The sequence below is a fragment of the Stigmatopora nigra genome, chromosome 10 (assembly GCF_051989575.1).
Source record: "Stigmatopora nigra isolate UIUO_SnigA chromosome 10, RoL_Snig_1.1, whole genome shotgun sequence".
NCBI lineage: Eukaryota > Metazoa > Chordata > Actinopteri > Syngnathiformes > Syngnathidae > Stigmatopora > Stigmatopora nigra.
This window is the reverse complement of record NC_135517.1, coordinates 15,019,889-15,042,148: the sequence shown is the minus strand read 5'-3', so window position 1 is coordinate 15,042,148 and position 22,260 is coordinate 15,019,889. Positions and strand designations below refer to the sequence as shown.

The 22,260-nt window shown below is 40.7% G+C and overlaps 1 protein-coding gene across 24 annotated transcripts in view; it reads right to left on the bottom strand.

The window, feature by feature from the left end:
• Positions 1–22,260, bottom strand: part of nfasca (neurofascin homolog (chicken) a) — a 119,819-nt gene that overhangs the window by 41,716 nt on the left and 55,843 nt on the right. For 19 of the 24 annotated variants that reach the window (XR_013327606.1, XR_013327605.1, XR_013327608.1 and 16 more), the window contains 16 exons: positions 20,427–20,549; positions 18,343–18,513; positions 18,047–18,094; positions 15,967–16,078; positions 15,335–15,519; positions 15,117–15,248; positions 10,293–10,436; positions 9,955–10,066; positions 9,715–9,881; positions 9,056–9,203; positions 7,887–8,011; positions 7,271–7,315; positions 6,842–6,943; positions 4,690–4,887; positions 4,456–4,526; positions 3,376–3,598 (listed from right to left, as the gene is read on the bottom strand). Coding sequence is in view for 20 of the 24 variants with exons in the window: in XM_077726276.1 (XP_077582402.1) it covers positions 3,376–3,598; positions 4,456–4,526; positions 4,690–4,887; positions 6,842–6,943; positions 7,271–7,315; positions 7,887–8,011; positions 9,056–9,203; positions 9,715–9,881; positions 9,955–10,066; positions 10,293–10,436; positions 15,117–15,248; positions 15,335–15,519; positions 15,967–16,078; positions 18,047–18,094; positions 18,343–18,513; positions 20,427–20,549 (2,106 nt within the window). In the remaining 4 variants the exon portion in view is untranslated. The remainder of the gene's footprint in view (positions 1–3,375; positions 3,599–4,455; positions 4,527–4,689; positions 4,888–6,841; positions 6,944–7,270; positions 7,316–7,886; positions 8,012–9,055; positions 9,204–9,714; positions 9,882–9,954; positions 10,067–10,292; positions 10,437–15,116; positions 15,249–15,334; positions 15,520–15,966; positions 16,079–18,046; positions 18,095–18,342; positions 18,514–20,426; positions 20,550–22,260) is intronic. The other 5 variants (XM_077726283.1, XM_077726293.1, XM_077726279.1 and 2 more) reach the window with 4 other exon arrangements.

Sequence of the window (22,260 nt, the reverse complement as noted above, 5' to 3'; positions counted from 1 at the left end):
CCTCAATGGAAGACATTGCCAGCCCTCGTGACCTCAGCAGAGCCGGGAACATTGTAGAGGACCCATACCACCCTGGTCAAAACCTGTTCCAGCTGCTGTCCTCTGGCAGACACTACAGGTCTTACAAAGTACAGACAAATAGGCTTACGGACAGTTTTTTTTCCCACAGCCATCAGGACTCTGAACATGCTGTAGCACAACATACAATCCCTTCTGTGTAATAACCTCGGGGTAACATGAAGGATGTTAGGCGGTGATCTGCCTCCTGTTGGCTGACTGAAGGTAAGTGAGGAGACAGTTAGAGGTAAGTGATCCATTTTTTTTCTTTGTTGGCATCTGCGAGGCAAACTTTTTCTGCAGTCGCCAGGTTTTGGTTACGCTCGACGGGTGATGCGATGTATCCATCATGGCGACGAGTGCTAACGAGTCTGAAATGATCACTTATATGAGCCTTTTGCCGGGAAAGCGCACTTTGTGGAGAAGCACTATCAAGTTCGTCATACGCAGCTGGTTATGACGAAAATGAAGACAAAATGCACAAGACAAACGTCGTCAAAGTGGGCGATCACACGACTCGTTAACACTTTTTCAGGATGTTTTTTCCAAGTCGGAAATTTCGTAAAATTTATCCCCCGTTTTTTTCCGATTTGTGCTTGTGGAATGGTGGCTGCTTCCTCCTCAAAGGCACTCGGCCACAGCTTCTTCCAGCATAAATTTAAGCAGACAATGACAGTCAAAGAAACATGGAGGGTTGTTGTGAGACAACCAATGAGAGCCCAGTAAATTGTCAAGCAAGAAGCAATTTCAAAATAAAATAACGTATCTAGAAAATGTATTGACGTTTTCGTAACTTGGAGTTTTTTTGTATATTGAGGCACTCATTTGCATCTCACAAGGTTTCATAAACTGAAAATTTCGTACCTAGAGCCATTTGTAAGAAGAGGTATGACTGCATATGAAAATTAATATGTGTAAGGATTGTTCCATTTATTTGGTGGCCAACATGTGGCACAAGCAAAAAAAGTAAAAATAGGTTGATGAAGTGTTTTAATGGTGTTGAAATACAGTGCTACTTCTATTTACAAATGTTTCTACATACAAATTATGCAGGTTACCTAAAGCCCCTTTTGTTCCAAGATATGGAAACAAGACGTCCAAGTTACGAAACAAAATCAAACATTCCCGAAACTCAAATAAACGTCTTGTATCCATTAGTTAACGTATTTTCTCACATATTAGTCGCCTCCACATAAAAGCATTACCTTTAAAATCGCCTTAAAATCGTCGAATTTTAAAATTTCTGTCGTATAACACACCCCTTGATTCACAATTTTCACCTCCATATTTATGGTTTTAATAAGGAGTACAAATGTGTTACTTTTAAGGAAAAAATCTTAAGAAAAATCATCACACGTAGTATTTCTTAGATACTGTATGAATTGAAAGGATTTTCTGCTAGATTGCACATTCCGAAAGGGTGTTGCCTGCACGTAGAGTTGGGAGAGTGATCCTATAACGACAATTCAATATTAAAATACAAGAGGGTCTTTGAAAATTTCAGATTTTGTGTTACGTAATTTTGAATTTCTTACGTATATGATTTTCATGAGAGGCCGTGTGGTGGAGAGGCTCACTCGCCTAACTTGGGTGTGGGCAGGTGTGGGCTCAATTCCCGCTTGTGGCGGTATGATTGGGGGTGCGGATGGTCGTTTGTCTCTCTCTGTGTGCCCTACGGCAGACTAGCTACAAATCTCCTTTCGCCTGAGGGCGGCTGGGTTAGGTTCCAGCAACCCCCGTAACCCTTTCGAGAATGGCCGGCCACAGAAGATGAATCAATGAAAATACGTTTTTCATGTTGTCTTTTCTAACCTGAATATTTTCTTTGTTGACATTCGTAAATAGCACTGTATAATGAATATTAAAATGTACCTGACCCCCAAATAAATGGAACAACCATTAAAAACAAACATACTTCTCACTTACACATAAAGTACAAAAAATTATTTTAAAAAAATCATAAATTAATTAACACCATTTATTAAAACCTTTTGAATTATTGTAGAAATCAGTTAATGTACTCTAATTGTCATCATAGTGATTTTACTTCACATCATACTTCAAATCATCACAGTCTCACTGTGGGAGAGTTACATGTGGGGCTTAGGGCAGACATGGGCAAACTACGGCCCGCGGGCCTCATCCGGCCCACCAGGCTTTTTAATCCGGCCCGCCGACGTTGTCCAAATAATGTTTTTTTTTCCCAAGATGGCGCCAACACACGGAAGCCAGTGGCAGGAGCTCTGTCCACTCTTATTTGTTTTTCGTGTTTTACAGCCCCTCTATCTTTTTTTTAAATTACATTTTAATATTTCTTAATACATTCCTTTTTACTTTACTTTGTACTTTATACTTTTTACTTTAATGATGAGTGATGAGTATGTTGATACTTTAGTCCTTTTTTTCTGTTTATGTTTCATGTGTACCGCTAACGGATGCAGTTTTTATATGTATCGTATCTTGTGCTGACCCGGCCCATCTGTCAAATTTTTAAAGTCAATGTAGCCCCCGGGCTGAAAAGTTTGCCCACCCCTAGGTTAGATACGAGCACCCATTTCTCTGTGCCCATTATTCTGGCCATATTAATGTCATCAGTCTGTTTGTACTTCCTCATACCAAGCATGTGTCAACCTTCCACTGACAAAACCAGTTTTCACTCAGTGTCAAATGTGAAAAAAAATAATAATAAAAAATGTACAAAATTACAAAATAAATTAAAAACAAATATTGTTGTTGCTAATGTGTCAGAGGTGTTCAACCTTACAAGTGATGCATTTCACACTTCAAATTTCAGGCATGCACAGATTTACATCGGTCTAGATCAGGGATGGTTACTCCCTGAAACATGCATGGTAGGATGACTGGAAACTCTAAATTGCCCATGGTATCGGTGTGAGTTTGCATGGTTGTCCGTCTCCTTGTACCCTGCAATCGGCTGGCCACCGATTCAGGGTGTCCCCCGCCTCTGGCCCGGAGACAGCCAGAATTTGCTCCAGCAACCCCCGCGACTCTAATGAGGATAAAGCGGTTCAGAAAACGAGATGAGATCAGGCATGGTGGGTGCAGGCATTCGTTCCAACCCATAAAGAAGACACGTTTTTTATTATTATTTTTTAACCAATCTGGTGTTCTACAGGTGCAATCAGTGAATTGCAGTCAGGTGCCTCTTGTTTTCTACAGAAATCTAATTGAGTAAACTGACTGTGTAAATTGGAACAAAAAGCTTCACCCATAGCGGCCCTGAAGACCGGTTTGTCCACTCCTGGTGTAGATTTAGATGCTGTACAAAATTAAGGCCCCGAGTGTGCAGGTACTTACTGTCTTCTCCTGAGTAGCCGATTATTGCATTAGTCTCTGGTCCTGCTCCTAGATCGTTCCTTGCCTTGATTTTGATTTCATAGGGCACATAGGTATCTGTGTTGTAAACAACATGTTTGGTCCCTATTACGGTCACGTTGTTCCACTCTTCATCTGAGTCTTTCCGCCGCCACCAAACGCTGTACTGTAGATTGGGACCATTTTTCTCGAGATTAAGCAGAGGCTGGGGAAATAAGCAAAAATTAATAAGCATGTTGAGCAAGCACAGTAAAACATTATTACTATATGTTACATGGATTTTTTAAAAATTAAAATGACATCAAAGCTTCTGTGTGGATAGAGAATGTGGACCAAAGCTAATGTTTGTGGAGAAACAGTAAACACCTCAGAACATCTGCACACTAATGTCTCAATACGTATTAATAAATTGTCAATGTATAGCAAAGGCATTGTAAAAACATGTGTCCCTCCTTCTACCCCCATGCATGAAATGATATTTAGTGTTCAATCAGCCTACAATGTTTTTGGAATGTGGGAGGAAACCGGAGTACACAGAGAAAACCCACGTAGGCCCGGGGAGAACATGCAAACTCCACACAGATGGACATGAAATGGATTTGATCACAAGACCTCAAAGTTGTGAGGTTGACACGCTAACCACTCACGCCATTTATAGAGAGAATAAATAATTGTTGATAATACCTGTTCCAAAATATAGGGGAAAAACTGTACTGGTATTGACTAGACGAAAATAGCTCTGCTATGTGTGATAAATCTCACAAGAGAATGTGCAGGAGGATTTATTGTGCTTGTTAATTTTGCCAACCAACCATAGCTGCTAATAGCCCAGTGATTCCACTGACATGATCGGTAATTGATATTGAAGTTAAAAAAAATGTTTTAACTGCATGATATAAACAACAATACTTTTATTCAGATTAAATACTAGGAACTGCCAAAGTTTTTTTGTTGTTGTGCGTCTCACTGTCTGCAGAAAAATATTCATGCATAAAATAGGACCAAAAAAAGGTTAGAGACCCCTGCTTTAGAGTGTTAATGCCTGACATGCACGTAACGTACCTCCCAGGTAATCTCCATGTTGTCTTTCTCTGAGCCCCAACCCCGGAGGCCGCTGGGCATGACATCAGGAGCTATATGTACAAATATAAACATGCCATAGGTACAGGTGATCTGTGTCCTTTCACGGATTTTCTTTGGTGACTACTATCATACTGTATTGTATAGTGTTCAGTTTGCAGGAATGTATTATTAAAAAAAAAAAAAAAAACTATTACCAAGAAACATGCTACTCACCAGCGCTACTGGTCTGGTATTTTGGTGAGGCGTGGCTCGCTTCACTCTGGCCCACTGCATTAATGGCAATAACTCTGAATTGGTAGTTCACATAGGGAGCGAGCTGTAGAATGACAGAGTTGAGGTCCCCAGGATAGGTGGCCAGATCCTGCCATCTATCTGGTTCCCAGCGGTCTTCTTCAAACTGTACCAAAAATGCTGTAAAGGCAGAAGCAAAGAAAGAAGTGTATAGACTGAACATGATGAGCATGTACATATACAGTCCTGCTCACAATTGTTGCCACACAATCTCTGCAATATATTAAAAAACACAATTAGCGATGTTCAAATGAGTATAATTTAATGTGTTGGGTTTATTCTGTACTACTATTATACATATACGTGTAGTATATAAATGTAGTATATATATGTAGTATATATTATATATATTCATTTCTTTGTTAAATCATTAAAAGTCTTTCTATTGTTCGACTCGAGGTCATAAACTGCTGCCTAGTCCACTCTCACATGGACTTATCCAAGGCTGTGAGGGTTGTTGATCGGGACGCAGCAAGGACTCGGGATATCTGCCATTTCCAGCAACGGAGCCCATAACAAAGATGTTGTTTCTGCCACTTCCATAACACTCATGACGCACTTCGGGCTTCTTTATGTAATTGTTATATGATTGTTAGGTCAAATGAAGGCGTGATTGTTTTTATCCCAAATGCCTTAAAGCCGTACGCAAAATACTGTTTGAGAGGATACTTTTGAAGATCTCCCCCCTTAAGGTTCTTATCTGTGATCCAATCTATTTAATTAAATGTCAATAATTGAATAAGATGTCTGCCTGCAGTTATTGATAATTACAAAGAAGGGTAATTATTAATGAACCTATCATAATGAGTTTCAATGTATTTAAAAAAATATATTTATGTAGGGCCCGGCAACTGGGCTCACAGTTCTGGGGTGCTGGGTTCAAATCCTGGCTGGTCCACCAGTGTGGTGTGTGTCCCCGGGACCGCGTGGGTTTCTTTTGTGTACTCAGGTTTTCTCCCATATTCCAAACACATGCATAGTAGAGGCTGGTTGGGTACTCTAAATTGCCCCTAGGTATGAATGTGAGCGTGAATGGTTGTCTGTATTCTTGTGCCATGCAATCAGTTGGCCACTGATTGAGAGTGTCGCCCGCCGCGTGCCCGAATGTCAGCTGGGATAAACTCCAGCACCCCCGCCAGCCTTGTGAGGCTAAAGTGGTTGAGAAAATAAATGAATGAATGAATGAAAGGAAATAGTATATGTATTTCCACCTGATTAATATTTTTCATAAGGTACTCTATATGTACTTGAATTTCGTAGTTGCCAAAAATGGTTAACAGGATGATAAATTGCTCTCAGCTTCGGTAGTTATTCAGTAGTTATTTTTTCTTTATAGCTGTCATATAAACGTGCATATAAAGCTACTTTTTAAATTACCATTCGTTGTTTGTTTGTTGATTTGCTGTATGTTCTTTATTCATTTACTCACTTTTAACAAGTACGTAAAACATCTAAATATTTGTTTTTCAAAAATACTGCCAGAATTACCAACGTTTAACTATAGTTCCTTTGTAGTGTTCATGTGTTAACCTCTAGATATACTTAACTAACACCTTGACTATAAGTACATTTGGGTTAAGAAAAAAAATGATAATTCCAATTATAAATTACACATAACATCAAATAGAAAATCCATTTGAATATGAAAACAAACCGTTCCAATATAATAATTGGCAATGTATATTTCTCATCTCTCATTAGGATTGTGGGGAGTCCTGGAGCCTATCCCAGCTGAGTACGGGCCAGAGGCGCCGGACACCCTGAATCGGTGGCCAACCAATCGCAGGGCACAAGGAGACGGACAACCATGCACACTCACACCCATACCGAGGGGCAATTTAGGGTGTTCAATCAGCCTACCATGCATGTTTTTGGGATGTGAGAGGAAACCTGAGTACCTCAAACCTTGTAACCGCAGGTGCATTTACTTAAAAATGTAACAGTTTGCCAAATTAAATCTGGGAATCTATTGAGTCCCACGAGGGAGTCTGCATACAACCAGTGGTAATCATAGAAGTCTTTCTGAATAACAATACAATGACATTTTTGCATGTGAGTTAGTATATATGATGACCTGTAACAGGACTTCTGTGGTCATTTCCAGGGATCCAGGTGAGGCGAACACTACGAGCTCCAGGATCTGACAGCTCTAGATCCATGGGAGGGCCTGGACGGTCTGCAAGGAAATATGATGTTAATACACATTTCAAAGTTACTGCTTGCTATATAATGATTTGAACATAGCCAGAGGCTATTTTCGAATAGTATAAATTGCTTTGAGACAATTATTGTGAGGATTCACGACAAACTACCACATTCATAAAAATAAAAATAAAAAAATTCCCTGAAAAAATTACACCTGAATGTCATCACTTCAAAATCTGTGATGTTATTCATGAATTTAAGACTAGAAAAAAAGTGTGAACTCTCAAGCAGATCAAATACAGCAAAGCAGGGATGAAACACAAGAAAGGGAAGAATATTCACTCAAGTTGTATGTTACCTGGAGGCAATGCACTAGAAATGGACGGGTTTTGGGAGGCTTCTTCTGTAAGGCGGGTAAGGGGTCAGGAGATTGGTATATTGGTTAGTTGTTATTTACAGATGTGATTTGACACAGCAAATGAAATTAGGCATTAGTTTGAGACAGTTTATATTTGAATAAATTATTTGAACTCAATACTAGAAATGTGGTTTAAAAAAATGTGTGCCGTGTCTATAATCTGTTCAAACATTTGCTTTAAACTAGACGTTCTCTCTTCCCCTTCAACATACGTAGTAGATCCTCTGAAAATAATAACACACAATGCCAAAGATTCCTACTACATTATAACTTTTAACAAAGCACACATTGTGTTTGATGAGGTACATGCAAGGTTAAAGAAAAATAAAGTACATAAAAGTTAGTTTGTAACGGTATTAGCATCATGCATAATAAGCGTAGAACATACAACAAAAAAGACATTGGTTGTATGTATGGGTGTACGTGTGTGTCCGCATTAGTGCATACCCGAATGCCTGTCTGCCTGTATATGGAGTTTGTTCACAGTGAACTTTGAATGTAGTCCGTACATCTGACTCTAAATGTTGTCTTTCAGAAATTCTGTGCATAAATGTACCTAAAACAGTAAGACGAGCCGAGGCTGAGTCCTGGTCAATCTCAGATTTAATAGTACAGGTGTAAATTCCCTCATCTCCCTCATTGATGTTAGGGATGGTCAGTGATTCTTCATCTTTCCTCACCCTGGTAAAAAATGACAAATGATGAATCATTGCATTGCATGCATCCATCTTTGTTCATGGTTTGCTGATATTCTGAAAAGTAATTATACATGAGCACATAAGTACTTAGTATATTTAAGAAAATCTTTATGAATAGATGAAAGGGAAAAAAATGTAAAATATAATACTAGGGTAGCCCGGCAACACGAGTGGTTAGCAGCTGGAATAGGCTCCATCGCCCCCCACAACCTTATTGAGGATAAAGCGGTTCAGAAAATTAACAAATCAATGAATATAATACTAAAGTGTAATAGAAAGGTGGAGAAATTAGACCTAATTTCCACAATAAATGTAACATACTATTTTCTATTCAACCAGTAGATGTCAGTGACGCTTTACCTCAAATAAATGACTTTTTTTGTCTGAGTTTGAGAACATTTGTAAAGAGATTTCGAAATTAATTTTTCGATAAATATCATTCATTCATTCATTTTCTGAGCTGGAGCCTATCCCAACTGACTGCAGGACAAAGGCCGGGGACACCCTGAACCAGTGGCCAGCCAATCGCAGGGCACGAGGAGACAGGCACCACGCACACACTTATGCCTATGGGCAATTTACAGTGGCCAATCAGCCTAATCTAGCCAATGCATGTTTTTGGAAGGTGGGATGAAATCGGAGTACCCGGAGGAAACCCACGCAGGCCCGGCGCAGAACATGCAAACTCCACACAGGTGGACCGACCTGGATTTGAACCCAGCGCCCCAGAGCTGTGATGCCGACGCGCTAACCACTCATACGCCGTGCCGCCAATAAATATCATAATAGGATATATTCTATAAATTATCATCACAATGTTATATATCAGAGGAAAGGATGTAATCCATTCCATTTTGAAAAAATATATATATTCATAAAACGATAATTATTTGTAGTACAAAATATAGGTGCCAAAAAAAATATTTAAAATACTTTTGGACACTTAACTAAAAAATGATGCAGTTGATGAAATGGAGTGTCTCCACCATTTTATATGTTGTATTTAGGCTAACCAAGGTGCTGTTACCTCCAGCTGAAATGGAGAGGCTTGTCATCCTTTGTCCAAGCCACAGTGACAGGTAGGCTGGGATCAAACTTCACTTTACAGTGAAAACGTGCTGTTGAACCTCTGATGGCTGACTGGTGTTCAGGTGCACGAACTATGCGGCTCGGCTCTAAGGAAGGGTGCATTTGAAAAGGGATACACTCATACAACTGTGTGATTCTATAATATTGATTGTATTACAATGCTCATCACAGTGACCCAGTTAAAAACCATTTTAAACCATTAAAGGTCTTTTCCCTAAAACAAAATTACCAAGAAATTCCGACGAATTAAGGTATTTGATGAAGCCAAGGAAGCCAAGGACAGTAGGAGAGCACTGTAACTATGTAAGCTATGTCAAAAGCCCACACTGGCATCATAACTGCTAGCATGTGTCAAACAAGGTGCCATGTTTTATTGGCATTTATTCAGCAGCCAAAAACACACACCAATTTTCATGCCATAGGCCTGCGAAAAATAAAAACAAGCATCCCTGTTGTCTCAAACTATTTTTGTCTGCTTCTCAAACGGATAACAAAGATAGTGAAATTAAACGATATGTGCCTATTTTTATACCTTCACAGGAATTTCATTATATGAGGTGTTTCCTTTAGTGTGTTTGACTTGCGCGGCTGTCTGACCTTTGACCTCAAGGCGGACCTGATTTTCAGCCATGCCCAAAATGCTGCTGGCAACACAAGTGTAAGTGCCCTCGTCCTCAGTGTGGGCCTGTTTGATCTCAAGGGTGCCATTCACATAGACACGGTACTGACCACCATCCAGTCCACTGCCTTGTCCATTCTTAAACCTTGGAAGGAAAAGAAGATAAAATGTTAGTTACGTTAAAAAAAAACAATCATGTGACAATTACACATACTTACCAGCGTAACTCTGGAATAGGTGAACCGAAGAAGGGACAGTGAAGAAAGGTGCGATTGTTCTCAATTACTTTAATCAGTTGATTTTTCGGACCAAGCATTCTTGGACGCATATCTAGATGGAGAGACTTTTTTTTAGTTTCTCATCTAATTACAAAAAAACATGAAACAGGAACATGGAAATTGAGTTGCACAAAAATGAGTCCATGGTTCGCAAGTGGAGAGATTCGATTTGATAAGTAAAAAAGACAAAAAGTAATACTTCCCACACTCTTCCTGGTGCTTGTGTACAAAACTAACTAAACCTGATCTAAAACGCCCCATTGCCTTTAGAACCTCACCAATGACACTGACGAATGCATTTGCCAGCAGATAACCGTGCTGATTTGAGGCATTGCACTGGTAAACTGCGCTGCTTCCCATCTGCACTGAACGGAAGATGATTGTGTCACCCATCATTTGGCGACTTGGATCGGGCACAGAACCTTAATAGGAGGGTAGAAAAAATATGAAAAACAATTATTATTACTAAGTAATTTTTCTGGTCACATTTAGCATTGCTTAAACATACTTAAAAGTAGGCTTGGTCAATATGACAAAAACTGTTATCACGATAAAAATAAAAAAAGCAGGCGATGTCGATAATTATAATGATAACATTTTTATTTCAGGACGCCCTGGTGCGGCGAGTGGTTACCGTGTCGGCCTCACAACTCTGGAGTCCTGGGTTCAAGTCCGGGTCGGTCCATCTGTGTTTACATGTTCTCCCCGAGCCTGCATGGGCTTCCTCCAGGTAGTCCGGTTTCCTCCCACATTCCAAAAAATGCATGGTAGGCCAATTGGACACACTAAATTGCCCCAAGGTATGGGTTTGAGTGTCCATGGTTGTCTGTCTCCTTGTGCCCTGCGATTGGCTGGCCACCGATTCAGGGTGTCCCTGCCTCTGGCCCCTTTTTGAATTTATCTACGTGCAGGCAACACTCTTTAGGAATGTGCAATCCAGCAATCGATTTATACAGTATCCCAGAAATACCACGTCCGATGAATTTTCTTAGGATTTTCCCTTCAAAGTAAGACATTTGTGCTCCCTAATAAAAGCATGAATATGGAGGTGAAAATTGTGAATCGGGCATCTTATACGAGATAAATTGTAAAACTCAACGATTTTAAGTCAATTTTAAGGGTACGGCTTATACGGAGGCAGCTAATATGTGGGAATAGATATTCTCTCGCTCTCATTTTCTGAACATTAGGGTCACAGGGAGTGCTGTACCCTATCCCAGCTGACTCCGGGCCAGAGGCGGGGGACACCCTGAATCGGCGGCCAGCTGATCGCAGTGCACCGTGAGACAGACAACCATGCACTCTCACACCCATACCTAGGGGCAATTTAAAGTGTCCAATCAGCCTACCATGCATGTTTTTGGAATGTGGAAGGAAACTGGAGTACCCGGAGGAAACCCACACAGGCCAGGGGCGACCAGGCAAACTTCACAGTCCACACAGATGGATGTTACCTGGATGGTTAGCTATCTTAGTAAATTGTGTCATGACAGGGCCCTGAGGTCGCATTTTTTTACCTTTGGCCCAGTTTTTTAACACATGCAAAACTTTCAGACCACAAACGATAACAGTTTGAGCAGCACTACCCAGCCGCACTTGCTGCATTTATCTGCTTTTTAAAGTGGCTTCTACCGTCAATCTACGAAACGACAAAAACCCTTGATTTTGGAGATCCTTAAAACCTGCTTCATGTTTTCTTTACTTTTCAGGGTCCCAATGAAAGACATCTCATCTCATTTTCTGGACCGCTATATCCTCATTAGAGTCACGGGGGTGCTGGAGCCAATCCCGGCTGATTCCGGACCAAAGGCGGTGGACACCCAGAATCGGTGGCAAGCCGATCACAGGGCACAAGGAGACGGACAACCATACACACTCACACCCATACCTAGGGGCAATTTAGAGTGTTCAATCAGCCTATCATGCATGTTTTTGGAATGTGAAAGGAAACCTGAGTACCTGGAGGGAACCTACGCTGGTCCGGGGAGAACAGGCAAACTCCACACAGGTGGACGTGACTTGGATTTGAACCCAGGACTGCAGAGCTGTGAGGCTGACTCGCTAACAACTTGCGTCACCGGGCCGCCACAATAGATATTCTGTCCATAAAAGTTATGAACCGGATCAGTGACATAGGGCTGCCCTGGCGGAGACCAACCCCCACTGGAAACTGATCCGACTTACTGCCAGCTACGTGGACCAAACTGTGACACCGGTCATAGAAGGACCGGACCCCGTCTATCAGGGGTTCAGGAACCCCATACTCCCAGAGTAACCCCCGCAAGGCTCCCCCGGGGACATGCTCGAATGCCTTCTCCAATTCCACCAAGCACATGTAGACTTGTTGGTCGAACTCCCATGCCCCCCGAGAACGCCGCTGAGGGTGTAGAGCTGACCCACAGTTTCATGTCCAGAACGAAAACCACATTGCTCCTCCTGAATCCGAGATTCGACCTCCCGATGAACCCAATCCAGTGCCCCAGAACACACCTTCTGGGTGAGGCTGAGGAGTGTGATTCCTCTATAATTAAATAAACAAACCCACCAGTCCCCCTTTTTATAAAGGGTAACCTCCACCTCCTCCTGGTCTTCCAATCTAGAGGCACTGTCCCCAATGACCACGCGATGTTGGCGAGGTGTGTCAACCATGACACCCCCACAACATCCAGAGCCCTTAGCTGTCAGGCCCTCCCAAAACGTTTGAGTCTCCCGGGATGCACCAGCATCCTGTGCCACCATTGGAGCCAACTCAGCACCAGGTGGTGATCGATTGACAGCTCTGCCCTTCTCTTTACCCGAGTGTCCAATACATGCGGCTGGAAGTCCGATGACACAACCTCAAAGTCAATCATCAAACTGCAGCTAGGGTGTCCTGGTGCCAAGTGTGCATATGGACACCCTTATGCTTGAACATGCAGTGATAATTTTACAATTGGCACACTGCGAGTCCCAGGGATTCGCTTGTCTGAAAACTGTGCGTCCCAGGAAACTTGTCACGAGTCCCAACATACTACGGATGCAAATAAAACATAAGCAACGATATATAAACATTCAGATTTAATTTATTTATTATATGGTTTAGGGTTAGGGTTTATTTATCATTGTACTAGTCTTTCAGCTCGTAGATCCTCCTCTCTTTGCAGCCAAAAGTCTTTTGAAATGTGCGTATTTTTCCTTGCTTCCCCCGTTTTGCTTCATGATCATCGATCGAATCTTCTGCAGTTCTTTTCTTACTAGTTGTATTTTTTAACTGCGAAATAACTATCCAGACTGTTTTGCTTTTTCTGAAACATTTTTTATCTTTCTTACACTATTACGAAACTCTTGCTATCGCTTTCTCTCCTTCGTCTGCTAGTGTCTGCTAGTCTCGTTCACGCGAGAATTATTTCGCAAAGATTATGTGGAATAAATTGGTTTGCTATCGGATATATGTGTTTTGGTTTTTTTTTTGATAAAAATTTCTTTGCGTCCGAAAAAAGCACATTACTTGAAATTGTGCGTCTGGAAGAAAAGCTGTGCGTATCAGACGCAGGACGCAGAGGTAACGAGAACACTGACATGGTGTTCATTCTTGTCAATTCACGGCAAGTGCAGAAATGCAACAATAGAACACCACTTGGGTTTTCATCAGAGTGGTCGTTCTTCCCACTTACTCGCCTCCAGGTCTCACTGTCATTGCCCATGTGTGTATTGAAGTCCCCCAGCAGAACAAGGGAGTCCCACAAAGGAGAACTTTCCAGCGGCCCTTCCAAGTACTCAAAAAAGGGTCAGTACTCTGAACCGCCATGCGGAGCATACGCACAAATAACAGGCAGGTTACGTCCCCCCACCTGAAGGTGGAGGGATGCTACCCTCTCGTCTAGCAGGCTGAACCCCAACATACATGCACGGAGCCGGAGGGCAATAAGTATGCCCACACTCACTAGGCACCTTTTACCGTAAGCGATACCAGAGTGAAATAGTGTGAAACCCCCCCTCGAGAGGAATGGTAACAGGACCCAAGATGTACATAAAGGTAAGCCTGACTACATTGAGCCGGAATTTCTAAACCAATTCTAAACACTAGCTCAGGCTCTTTCCCAACCAGAGCCAGTTTCTGCAGCCGGAGATCGGAACACCTAGGATCACTCCTCGGCTGCCGCCTAACTGTCATTGCCCCCGACCTCTTTGGCCCCCGTCAGAGGGGATGTGCCCAACAGAATGGGGTCTTGGTGACCCCGGGTCGAGGCAAGGGAATACTCCGTTTGACAATGTAGCTTGTAATAAGACATCTTCTGAGCCATGTTTTGTCTGGTCCCTCACCTCAAACCAGTTTGCCATGGGTGACCCAGCTAGGGACACAAGGCCCCAGTCATTATAGCTCCAAGGATCATTGGGACACACAAACCCCTACCACCACAATAAGGTGATGACTCATTGGGGGTACATGAAATCTGTTTGATAAAATGGGCGCAAGCTGAGAAAAAGAGGCTTCTAAATCGTAGTGTCATAGGCAGAAACTCTTTTGGTCTGATTTTTGAATCTTTTGTTTTAGGTGAGTTTAAAACGCCAGCTGTTCCCGTCATCCGAAGCCTAGTGTCGCCACTGCTTCCTATCCTTCTCAATTAATAAGTCAATCTGTTTTCCATTTTAGCAAGGACCAATACCACAATCCGTTTTACATGCGTATTTTTTGGATCCCACAATGCACTAAACAAAATGTTGATGTTATTTAAACTACTCAAAAATGAGGAGATAAAAAAGACTTAATTAAGAGCCACACAAATGAAGACTTGTTTGAACATGTAATATGATCATACAGGATCATTATTAATTTCTTTACGTTATAAAGAAGGGTACAGGAACCATTTTGACTGGGAGAAGCAAAAACCAGGGAAATTTTAAAACATGATTTCAAAGCCATAGAGTTTACGTTTGTGAGGAGCGGGTGCAGGTATGTGTATGTATACACGTATGTAATATAGTGTACATTGTTTTGTTGCTATCTTGTTGAAATCTCTTTTGTGAGCACAGTATCACTCCGCACACTATAAGATCTTCCCTAGTGGAAGAAATGAGTATTACTCTACAATGTACAGACAAGGACTTGAGTCAGTACTTACTGTTTATAGGTTGACCATTCACCAACCATTGAATGTTCGGTTTAGGATTGCCATTTGCCCGACACACCAGGCGTCCATTGTCTTCTGGCGCGAGCACCAGGTTTGTTGGTTTGTCTAGCCAGTAAGGAGCCGCTGTAGAACACACAGTAAATGACGACACCAGCCCACTCTCTTTATTAAGAGAGAAGTTGACAGAAAAGAGTGGTATTTTAACTCACCTTTGACTTGAACAAAGATGGAGTGGCGTATGCTACCTAAATGATTGTTGGCCATGCATACATATTCACCAGCATCCTCCTCAGAGACATTGGTAATCTTCATGGTCTTGTTGTAATTCTCAAACTTGGCTTTTGGACTTGGAAGCTCACCACCCTTCTTAAACCATTTTATGACTGGTGTGGGTCTGAGGGTGAAGGCACACCCAGGATAACAAATGTAAATGTTTGTAATGGCATACAGTTATAATTAATATATAATTAACTATAATTATAATCGCATGTTAATTTTGCGCCAGGAACCAATCAATTCCCTTGCATGAGTGCCTTTGAGACGCGTTTGCCATATACCCGCAGTCAGAGGGATTTTGAGACACTTCAAAATTAAGTTGGATAATTAAGTGTCAAAACATTTGACCAAAGGTGTTGGGGTGTAAACCACCAATTTAACGACGTTACAATATAGATTATTTGGACAATGACACTATATTTGCCAATACTACAACGTTTGCCACAATTCAATTCGATACAATAATCTCAAATTGATTCAGATTGATCTATTAATAGACTGCGAATATACATTTAGTTTTTTAGATCTAGGTTTAAAATTTGTGTGAGTATACAATGCATCTTACAATCCTGCAGCAATACACTCAAGTAGGAGTTGCTCGTCTCTCAGCACCATTTTGGAGCTCTCACTTCCCAACGGTGAAAGGAAGGTTGGCGTCGACTCAGGAACTTTACGGCCTATAAATTAACAGAGAAGGGGGTATTTAATTACATTCAAATTTATTTGTGAGACAACATAAAAAGAATTACAAGTTTTAGGGTGGTAGGGAACTGTCTATTTTCATATTTTCTTGTTGCAAATACAAACGATATTACTACAACGTTATGACTAGTCCTATATTTTCTAATTAGTATTCCGCAAGGTACTGTCGCGATATCCAGACTGTTGAGGTCATTGCAGCTGGTAAATAGGTCCAAGACCCTCTGGCATCTCCCACAGGAAGACATTAAGAGAAGCAGAACAACAACAACAGGTCATCAATCTCAATGTTTGCCAAGGGAACAGATTTAGTACAGGCCCTCATAAAAAAAAAAGAAACAAACAAAAAAGAAAAAGAATAACAGCCAACAAAGCCTGACCATTTTATTCCTTTCTATAATGACATTAGAGTGACATGATAACGAAGACTCCTTCAGGATCCTTCGTTTTTGTTTAACAAGTTTTTACATGTCTTTTTTTGCTTTGGTAAGCCAGTCTTGATAAATGAAAGTCTTTCAAGGTGCGCCTTTGTCTCTGAGAGGAGGGTTTCCCACTGTCAAGCCTTTTGTATGAACTGAAAAACTACCAATATGTGACACGAAGAAGGGGAGACATAAGCTCTGGACTACAAATAGGGAAAATCACTTATTCCTGGTTTACCCAGCAGATCGGAATGTGTATAGCCTTTAGGCGTTACACAGGTGCCTGAAATTCTAGGGTGCAGAGAGTTCTAGAGAGTGCATCCTCACTCTCTTGCTACTGCGACAACGAAATTTCCCAAATACAGGATGAATAAAGTTATCCAATCCAATCCTATCCAATATGACAGGACAGGCTGAACTTTCAGCATGAGCTTCGATGGGGATAGAAAAGGAGGAAGGAAAGGAGGATGGATTTTGTGTACAAATTAAAATGATTTTTGGTGGGTAAAATGTGGCTATATTTCTAAATGATATTTCAATGTATGAGATAATTATTGATGCATTTTATATTTGCGACAGCTGTAGCTGCAGTAAAGTTTTTTTTACCATAAAATAGTTATTGAGGGTTGGATTGATTCAGATGTAGCAATACCGAAGCCGTAAATGTGAATTGCACGGTCTGCCACTCTTTTATAGTACAGTCATACCTCTACTTACAAATGCCTGTCAGTACGAAATGTTCAGGTTACGAAAGCTTTTTTATATGAAAATGAGTGCCTTTTCCTTATCCTTTATTTTATTTTCAAAATATTGTCGCAGATGCATTGATTTTCACTTTAGAACACTGCTACACTCTACTGGGCTCTCATTGGCTGTCTCACAACAACCAATATCCATGTTTTAAGAGTCTCTCTCAGATACCTGTCAACCTCGGCTAAATGTTCCCCTTATTAATGATTGTAAATCCCCTTATTAAGCGAAAAAAACATAGAAATGCAACATGGTACACATTTACACATAAACACACATATGGCACAAGGGAGGGAGGAAGGAATAGTTGAAGGATTCAATAGTTGTAGTGTCATCATTATGTTTATTATTACATAAAGGATCACCAATTGTTTTTGAGACTAAGCTGCATTTCATTAAGCACTATCATTAAGGTTTTAGGATGTGAGAACATGCAGATTACTGAGACTTGCATTTAAAAAAATGGCAAAAGAGCTAACTAAGACTGTAAGCAAGGTTAGTTAATGCATTAGATTGATAGTATTCTTGTTGTGTTTTCTATACATTTGCTTTATCCCTAGTACCCCTTAGAGTTAAGAGTGACCTGAACCCAAAAACAATTCTGTATCGAATTGTCTTTACGTAATTGACTGGATTCATCAGACGTTAGTTTGTGTCTAACTAATACTATTTAGTCAAAGGTTGGTGCGTGAATGAAGTATCACCATGCTGGTTACTGTGCTTATTAAGCTACAGTTGGACCTGAAAATGAACTGTCCATAGATGGTGACTTACCACCATATGGGTCACTGTCATTGTAAGAGGTGTCATTATAAGGATCATCTGAAAACACACGCACAAGCATGCACATACAGATATTCACACATATATAAACAAAACAAAAACCCACACATTCAGATAGAATGCTAAAATAAAAAGTGAATAGTGAAGCTGGAAATATCAAGATTTTTTTCCATTTTGCACTTGTGTGAAATAAATAGCATGTCATTACATGCAATCACATTAAGATGGAGGAAATATTCTAAATTCTGTTCATGTATAAAAGAATATGGAACAGTTTTTCCACTTACTAGTAAGAACTTTGAGAGTGAAGGGATTCTTCTGCTGTATAGTGTGAGTGAAGAGGAAGCGAGCATTGCAGCTATAATCATTCTGGGCATCTCGGGCCACGACGTTGGAAAAGTATAAGTCTCCATTTAAACCCTTTGACACTCGCTTATCCTGTACAATTGGGCTCATCACTGAAATAGACAGAGAAGGCATGGTCACCTGATGATGATCATCAACCTATAACATTTAGAAACAGCTACCTTTAAGCAATACTCAGCTTTAAAAGTGGACTAACCTGTTGTGCTGAAAAGATCAGTTATGGCTGCACAAACATGCCAAATTATGTTGTGCGATTTTGTACAGTACACACCATGTTATGACACTCAAGTATATTAGTTTGGTTCAAGATGCTATCATTAAAGGGACAGACAACACCTTGTATATCTAGTATATGTATATGCTTGTATGACCTTTATGTGAAAGAAGGTTGAAAGTAGAAGTGTGCAAATGGCGCACCTCTGATTATGGAGCAAATGTTTGAACAAAACACGACACTGCTTAAGAGGATAACCATTGTGTGACATGAATTGTACCCACACACATGAATATTGATTGAATAAAACAGAGGTGCATGAGACAAAATATTCGCATTCAATTACCAAAAATATTAGGGACATTTTTGCTCCCATTATTGGCAGCCAATTCTTCAAAATACTGTCTTACATTAACGTATTGCTCCACTCTTACACATAAAAAAATCATTAATGTCCTTTCTCAATTCATTAAAGAAGATTATTTCCATTGAGATCCACAAGTGGTTTCTGCCCCTTTAAGTGGTTTCAGTTGGAGTTGGATTTATTTAATAAGGGACAGCCCATATTAATGAACATACAGTGGTACCTCGAAATATGAACACCCCGAAATACAAGCACCCCGATATACGAGCATTTCGAGATAAAAGTAAAATTCCGGGCAAATAATTATCTCTAGATACGAGAACAATTCTGAGATGCAAGAAAGCCAGGTGGCCAAGACATGAGAGAGTGTTTATCATTGTAGTCTTTTTTGCCGCATCTCTTTTGTGTATAACAGATATCTATGAGCACTGGGCGAAGCGTTGTTTTTTTTCCGTAACTCGGCGCGAATGCCGGATTGATCGCTATTACGAGGTATATATTACTTCTCGTTGGCTGCTCATACAAAACATCAGGGGCACTGGCTCCGCAACTCCTCGTATAATATCTCTGGTCGCAACTACCTCTCTGTAATGTCTCTGCGAGCACTGGGCAGAGCGTTGCATTTTTTTCAGTGTTTTTCCTGCCCTTAGCCTGTTAGCTCCTGTTGGCGGAGCAATCGCTAATTCAAGACTACCGTATTTTCACGACTATAAGACGCACATAAAAGTCTTGAATTTTCTCCAAAATAGACAGGGTGCTATCACGATGAAATAAGATAAATCAGTCGATAGGACAACTGCTGGGATATAGAGTTCTTAATACACCCAGTTCTTCAATGAACCCAGGATCGTCTGCGCAAATTCCCATACCATGCAGCCACACTACCTTGCTCCTCGATTCCACGTGTTCTCCCTGGTCCGGTTTAGTTTCGTGTTTCGTTTCACAAGTATAAGTTGTTTTATAAGATCCCTTCTAAGTTATTAAAGTTGTTGTTACGAGCACAAATTGCCTCGTCCTAACCTGCTTCCCCACGACTGGTTCCTGTTCCCTCCGACCTCGCCGTGACATCCCTCGTGGACGTAACATCATGTAAATTAACATATATATGTAAATATGTAAGATTGTAGCCGAGGGATAATTTCCATCTTTAGTCCCTTCTATCCTGCACATCCAGCCAAAATGTAAATACTAAACCTGAAAATAAAATCTACAATGAACTCTTTTCTGATTTTCATTTTCAAACTATAATGTTTTACATGCTTCGAACAAATAGAAAAAATAGCCTGAGTCAAAGTCTAACCTTGATACTTGATATTGTGAATGACCAATTTACATATTGGTTTTGTGTTAACTTGCTGATAATACAGGGAAATTTTATAGGGTGCAAAGTGTCATTTGCTTTTAATTTTTCAAGTAATTGTTCTTACTGCTGTTCATCCAGAAAGTGAATGGAGGCGGGAGGCCCGGAGGCGGGTTGCAGGGAAGGACGAGTGAAGAGCCCTCAGTCACCACCACTGGCTCCAGCAACTCCTTCGGCCAAAGAGGAGCCTCTGCAACATTTGCAGGTTAGGAAATGTGGGTGAGAAGAGCGGTTTGAGCACAAATTAAATCAATGCAAATCAGTTTTAGATAACATAATGCACGGAGCCTGTGTCATGAAAAAAAAACATCCTACTTTTGTATTCACTTATGAAAGTACTGTGATCCTTCTTCCTTTCGGTTTTTACTAGTATATCACAGATTTTTTTTAAGTATAAAAAAAGTTCATGAAAATGTCTAAATCTATGCTGAAACTGGCAACCAGTAAACTGATGAAAAATGGCAGAAGTCAGCGCACCGCTTTATCTCTCAGCGCCGAAGAAGGGGAAAGTATGCGATTAAAGGAGAATGGGCGGGCCGAATATCATATAAAGTGCCTACATTCCGTCTTGCCATTTCATGTTTTGTTGCAGGTGAATTTTGCCTTGCGCACGTCACCTGTGCCTCAGCATCCGACTTTTATGGACAGCAATATTCGTACAATGAAAAAAGGCTCTTGAATCTGACGAAGAGGATGTGGACCTGTTTTTTAATTATTTAAATCAAGCGGAGAGGAACTATTTTCACTGTAAGTCCAGTACTTAAAATATTTACATTTTTTAATGTATAGATTATATTTAGACAGTGGTGGGGGTCGGGGCCTTCAGGGCCTTCTCTGATGGCCTAAGAAATATCTGAATCATATACTATATTTTGTCCATCAATACTTATTCAATAGTTCCCAATTGTCTGTTAGCTTCCTTTCATTGCTTTTCTCCCTGGTTGCACTGCTTTCAGATGTGTGTTTTCATATTGAAGCATTTAACCAATAAGTAAGAAATCTGCCCCAAGGTCTTCACAATCAGTTCTGCAGGCTCTGCTGCATTAAACAAGCGTAAATAAGACTGTTGCTTTAACCAATCAGATTTCGAGTTGGCAACACCAAAATGCCTTGTCACAGGTGTAAGGATACGTCATTGCCTTCTCGCAAGCGTATGATACGTCATTGCCTTCTCGCAAGCGTAGGATACGTCATTGCCTTCTCGCAAGCGTAGGATACGTCATTGCCTTCTCGCAAGCGTAGGATACGTCATCGCTTTCACCAACTATGATTGGCTAGTGATTGGCCAGAGCTACCAAACTGTATATGGAGCAGGCTACATATATTTTTTTTGTTGATTTAAAGCCATTTTCAAGACGGACTACACCAGAAATACAACAGGACAGGCACGTATTTCAGCATTAGCTTCGATGGCGATAGAAAATAAGGAAGAAAATAACGAGGATGGATCTTGTGTACAGTTAAAAAGGTGTAAAATATGGCTATATTCCTAAATAATATTTCAATTGCGGGCCCGGTTCTGATATCTGAAGAGCTCCAGTGTCTGTATTTAAGCTCCAGTGTGTGTATTTAATGATGAAATGCAACTAGGAAGTGGATTTTACCCCATTTAGTGCAATTTTTGTCGTTTCGCGTATGGACGTATCGACGTTCATCGCTGTCTTTTTCCCGGGTAAATTATACTCCGGGTCTGGTTCTGATGTCTAAAAAGCTCCAGTATTTGTATTTAATCAACAAATGCTGTTTTTGGCTGGATTTTACCCCATTTTCGGGCAATGTTTGCCAGTACGCCATTGACGTTCATCGCTGTCTTTTCGCAGGAAAATCACCCCGCTGATCCGGTTGTAATCTATGAAAAGCCTAGTATTTGTATTTAATCATTAAATTCTGCTAGGAAGTGG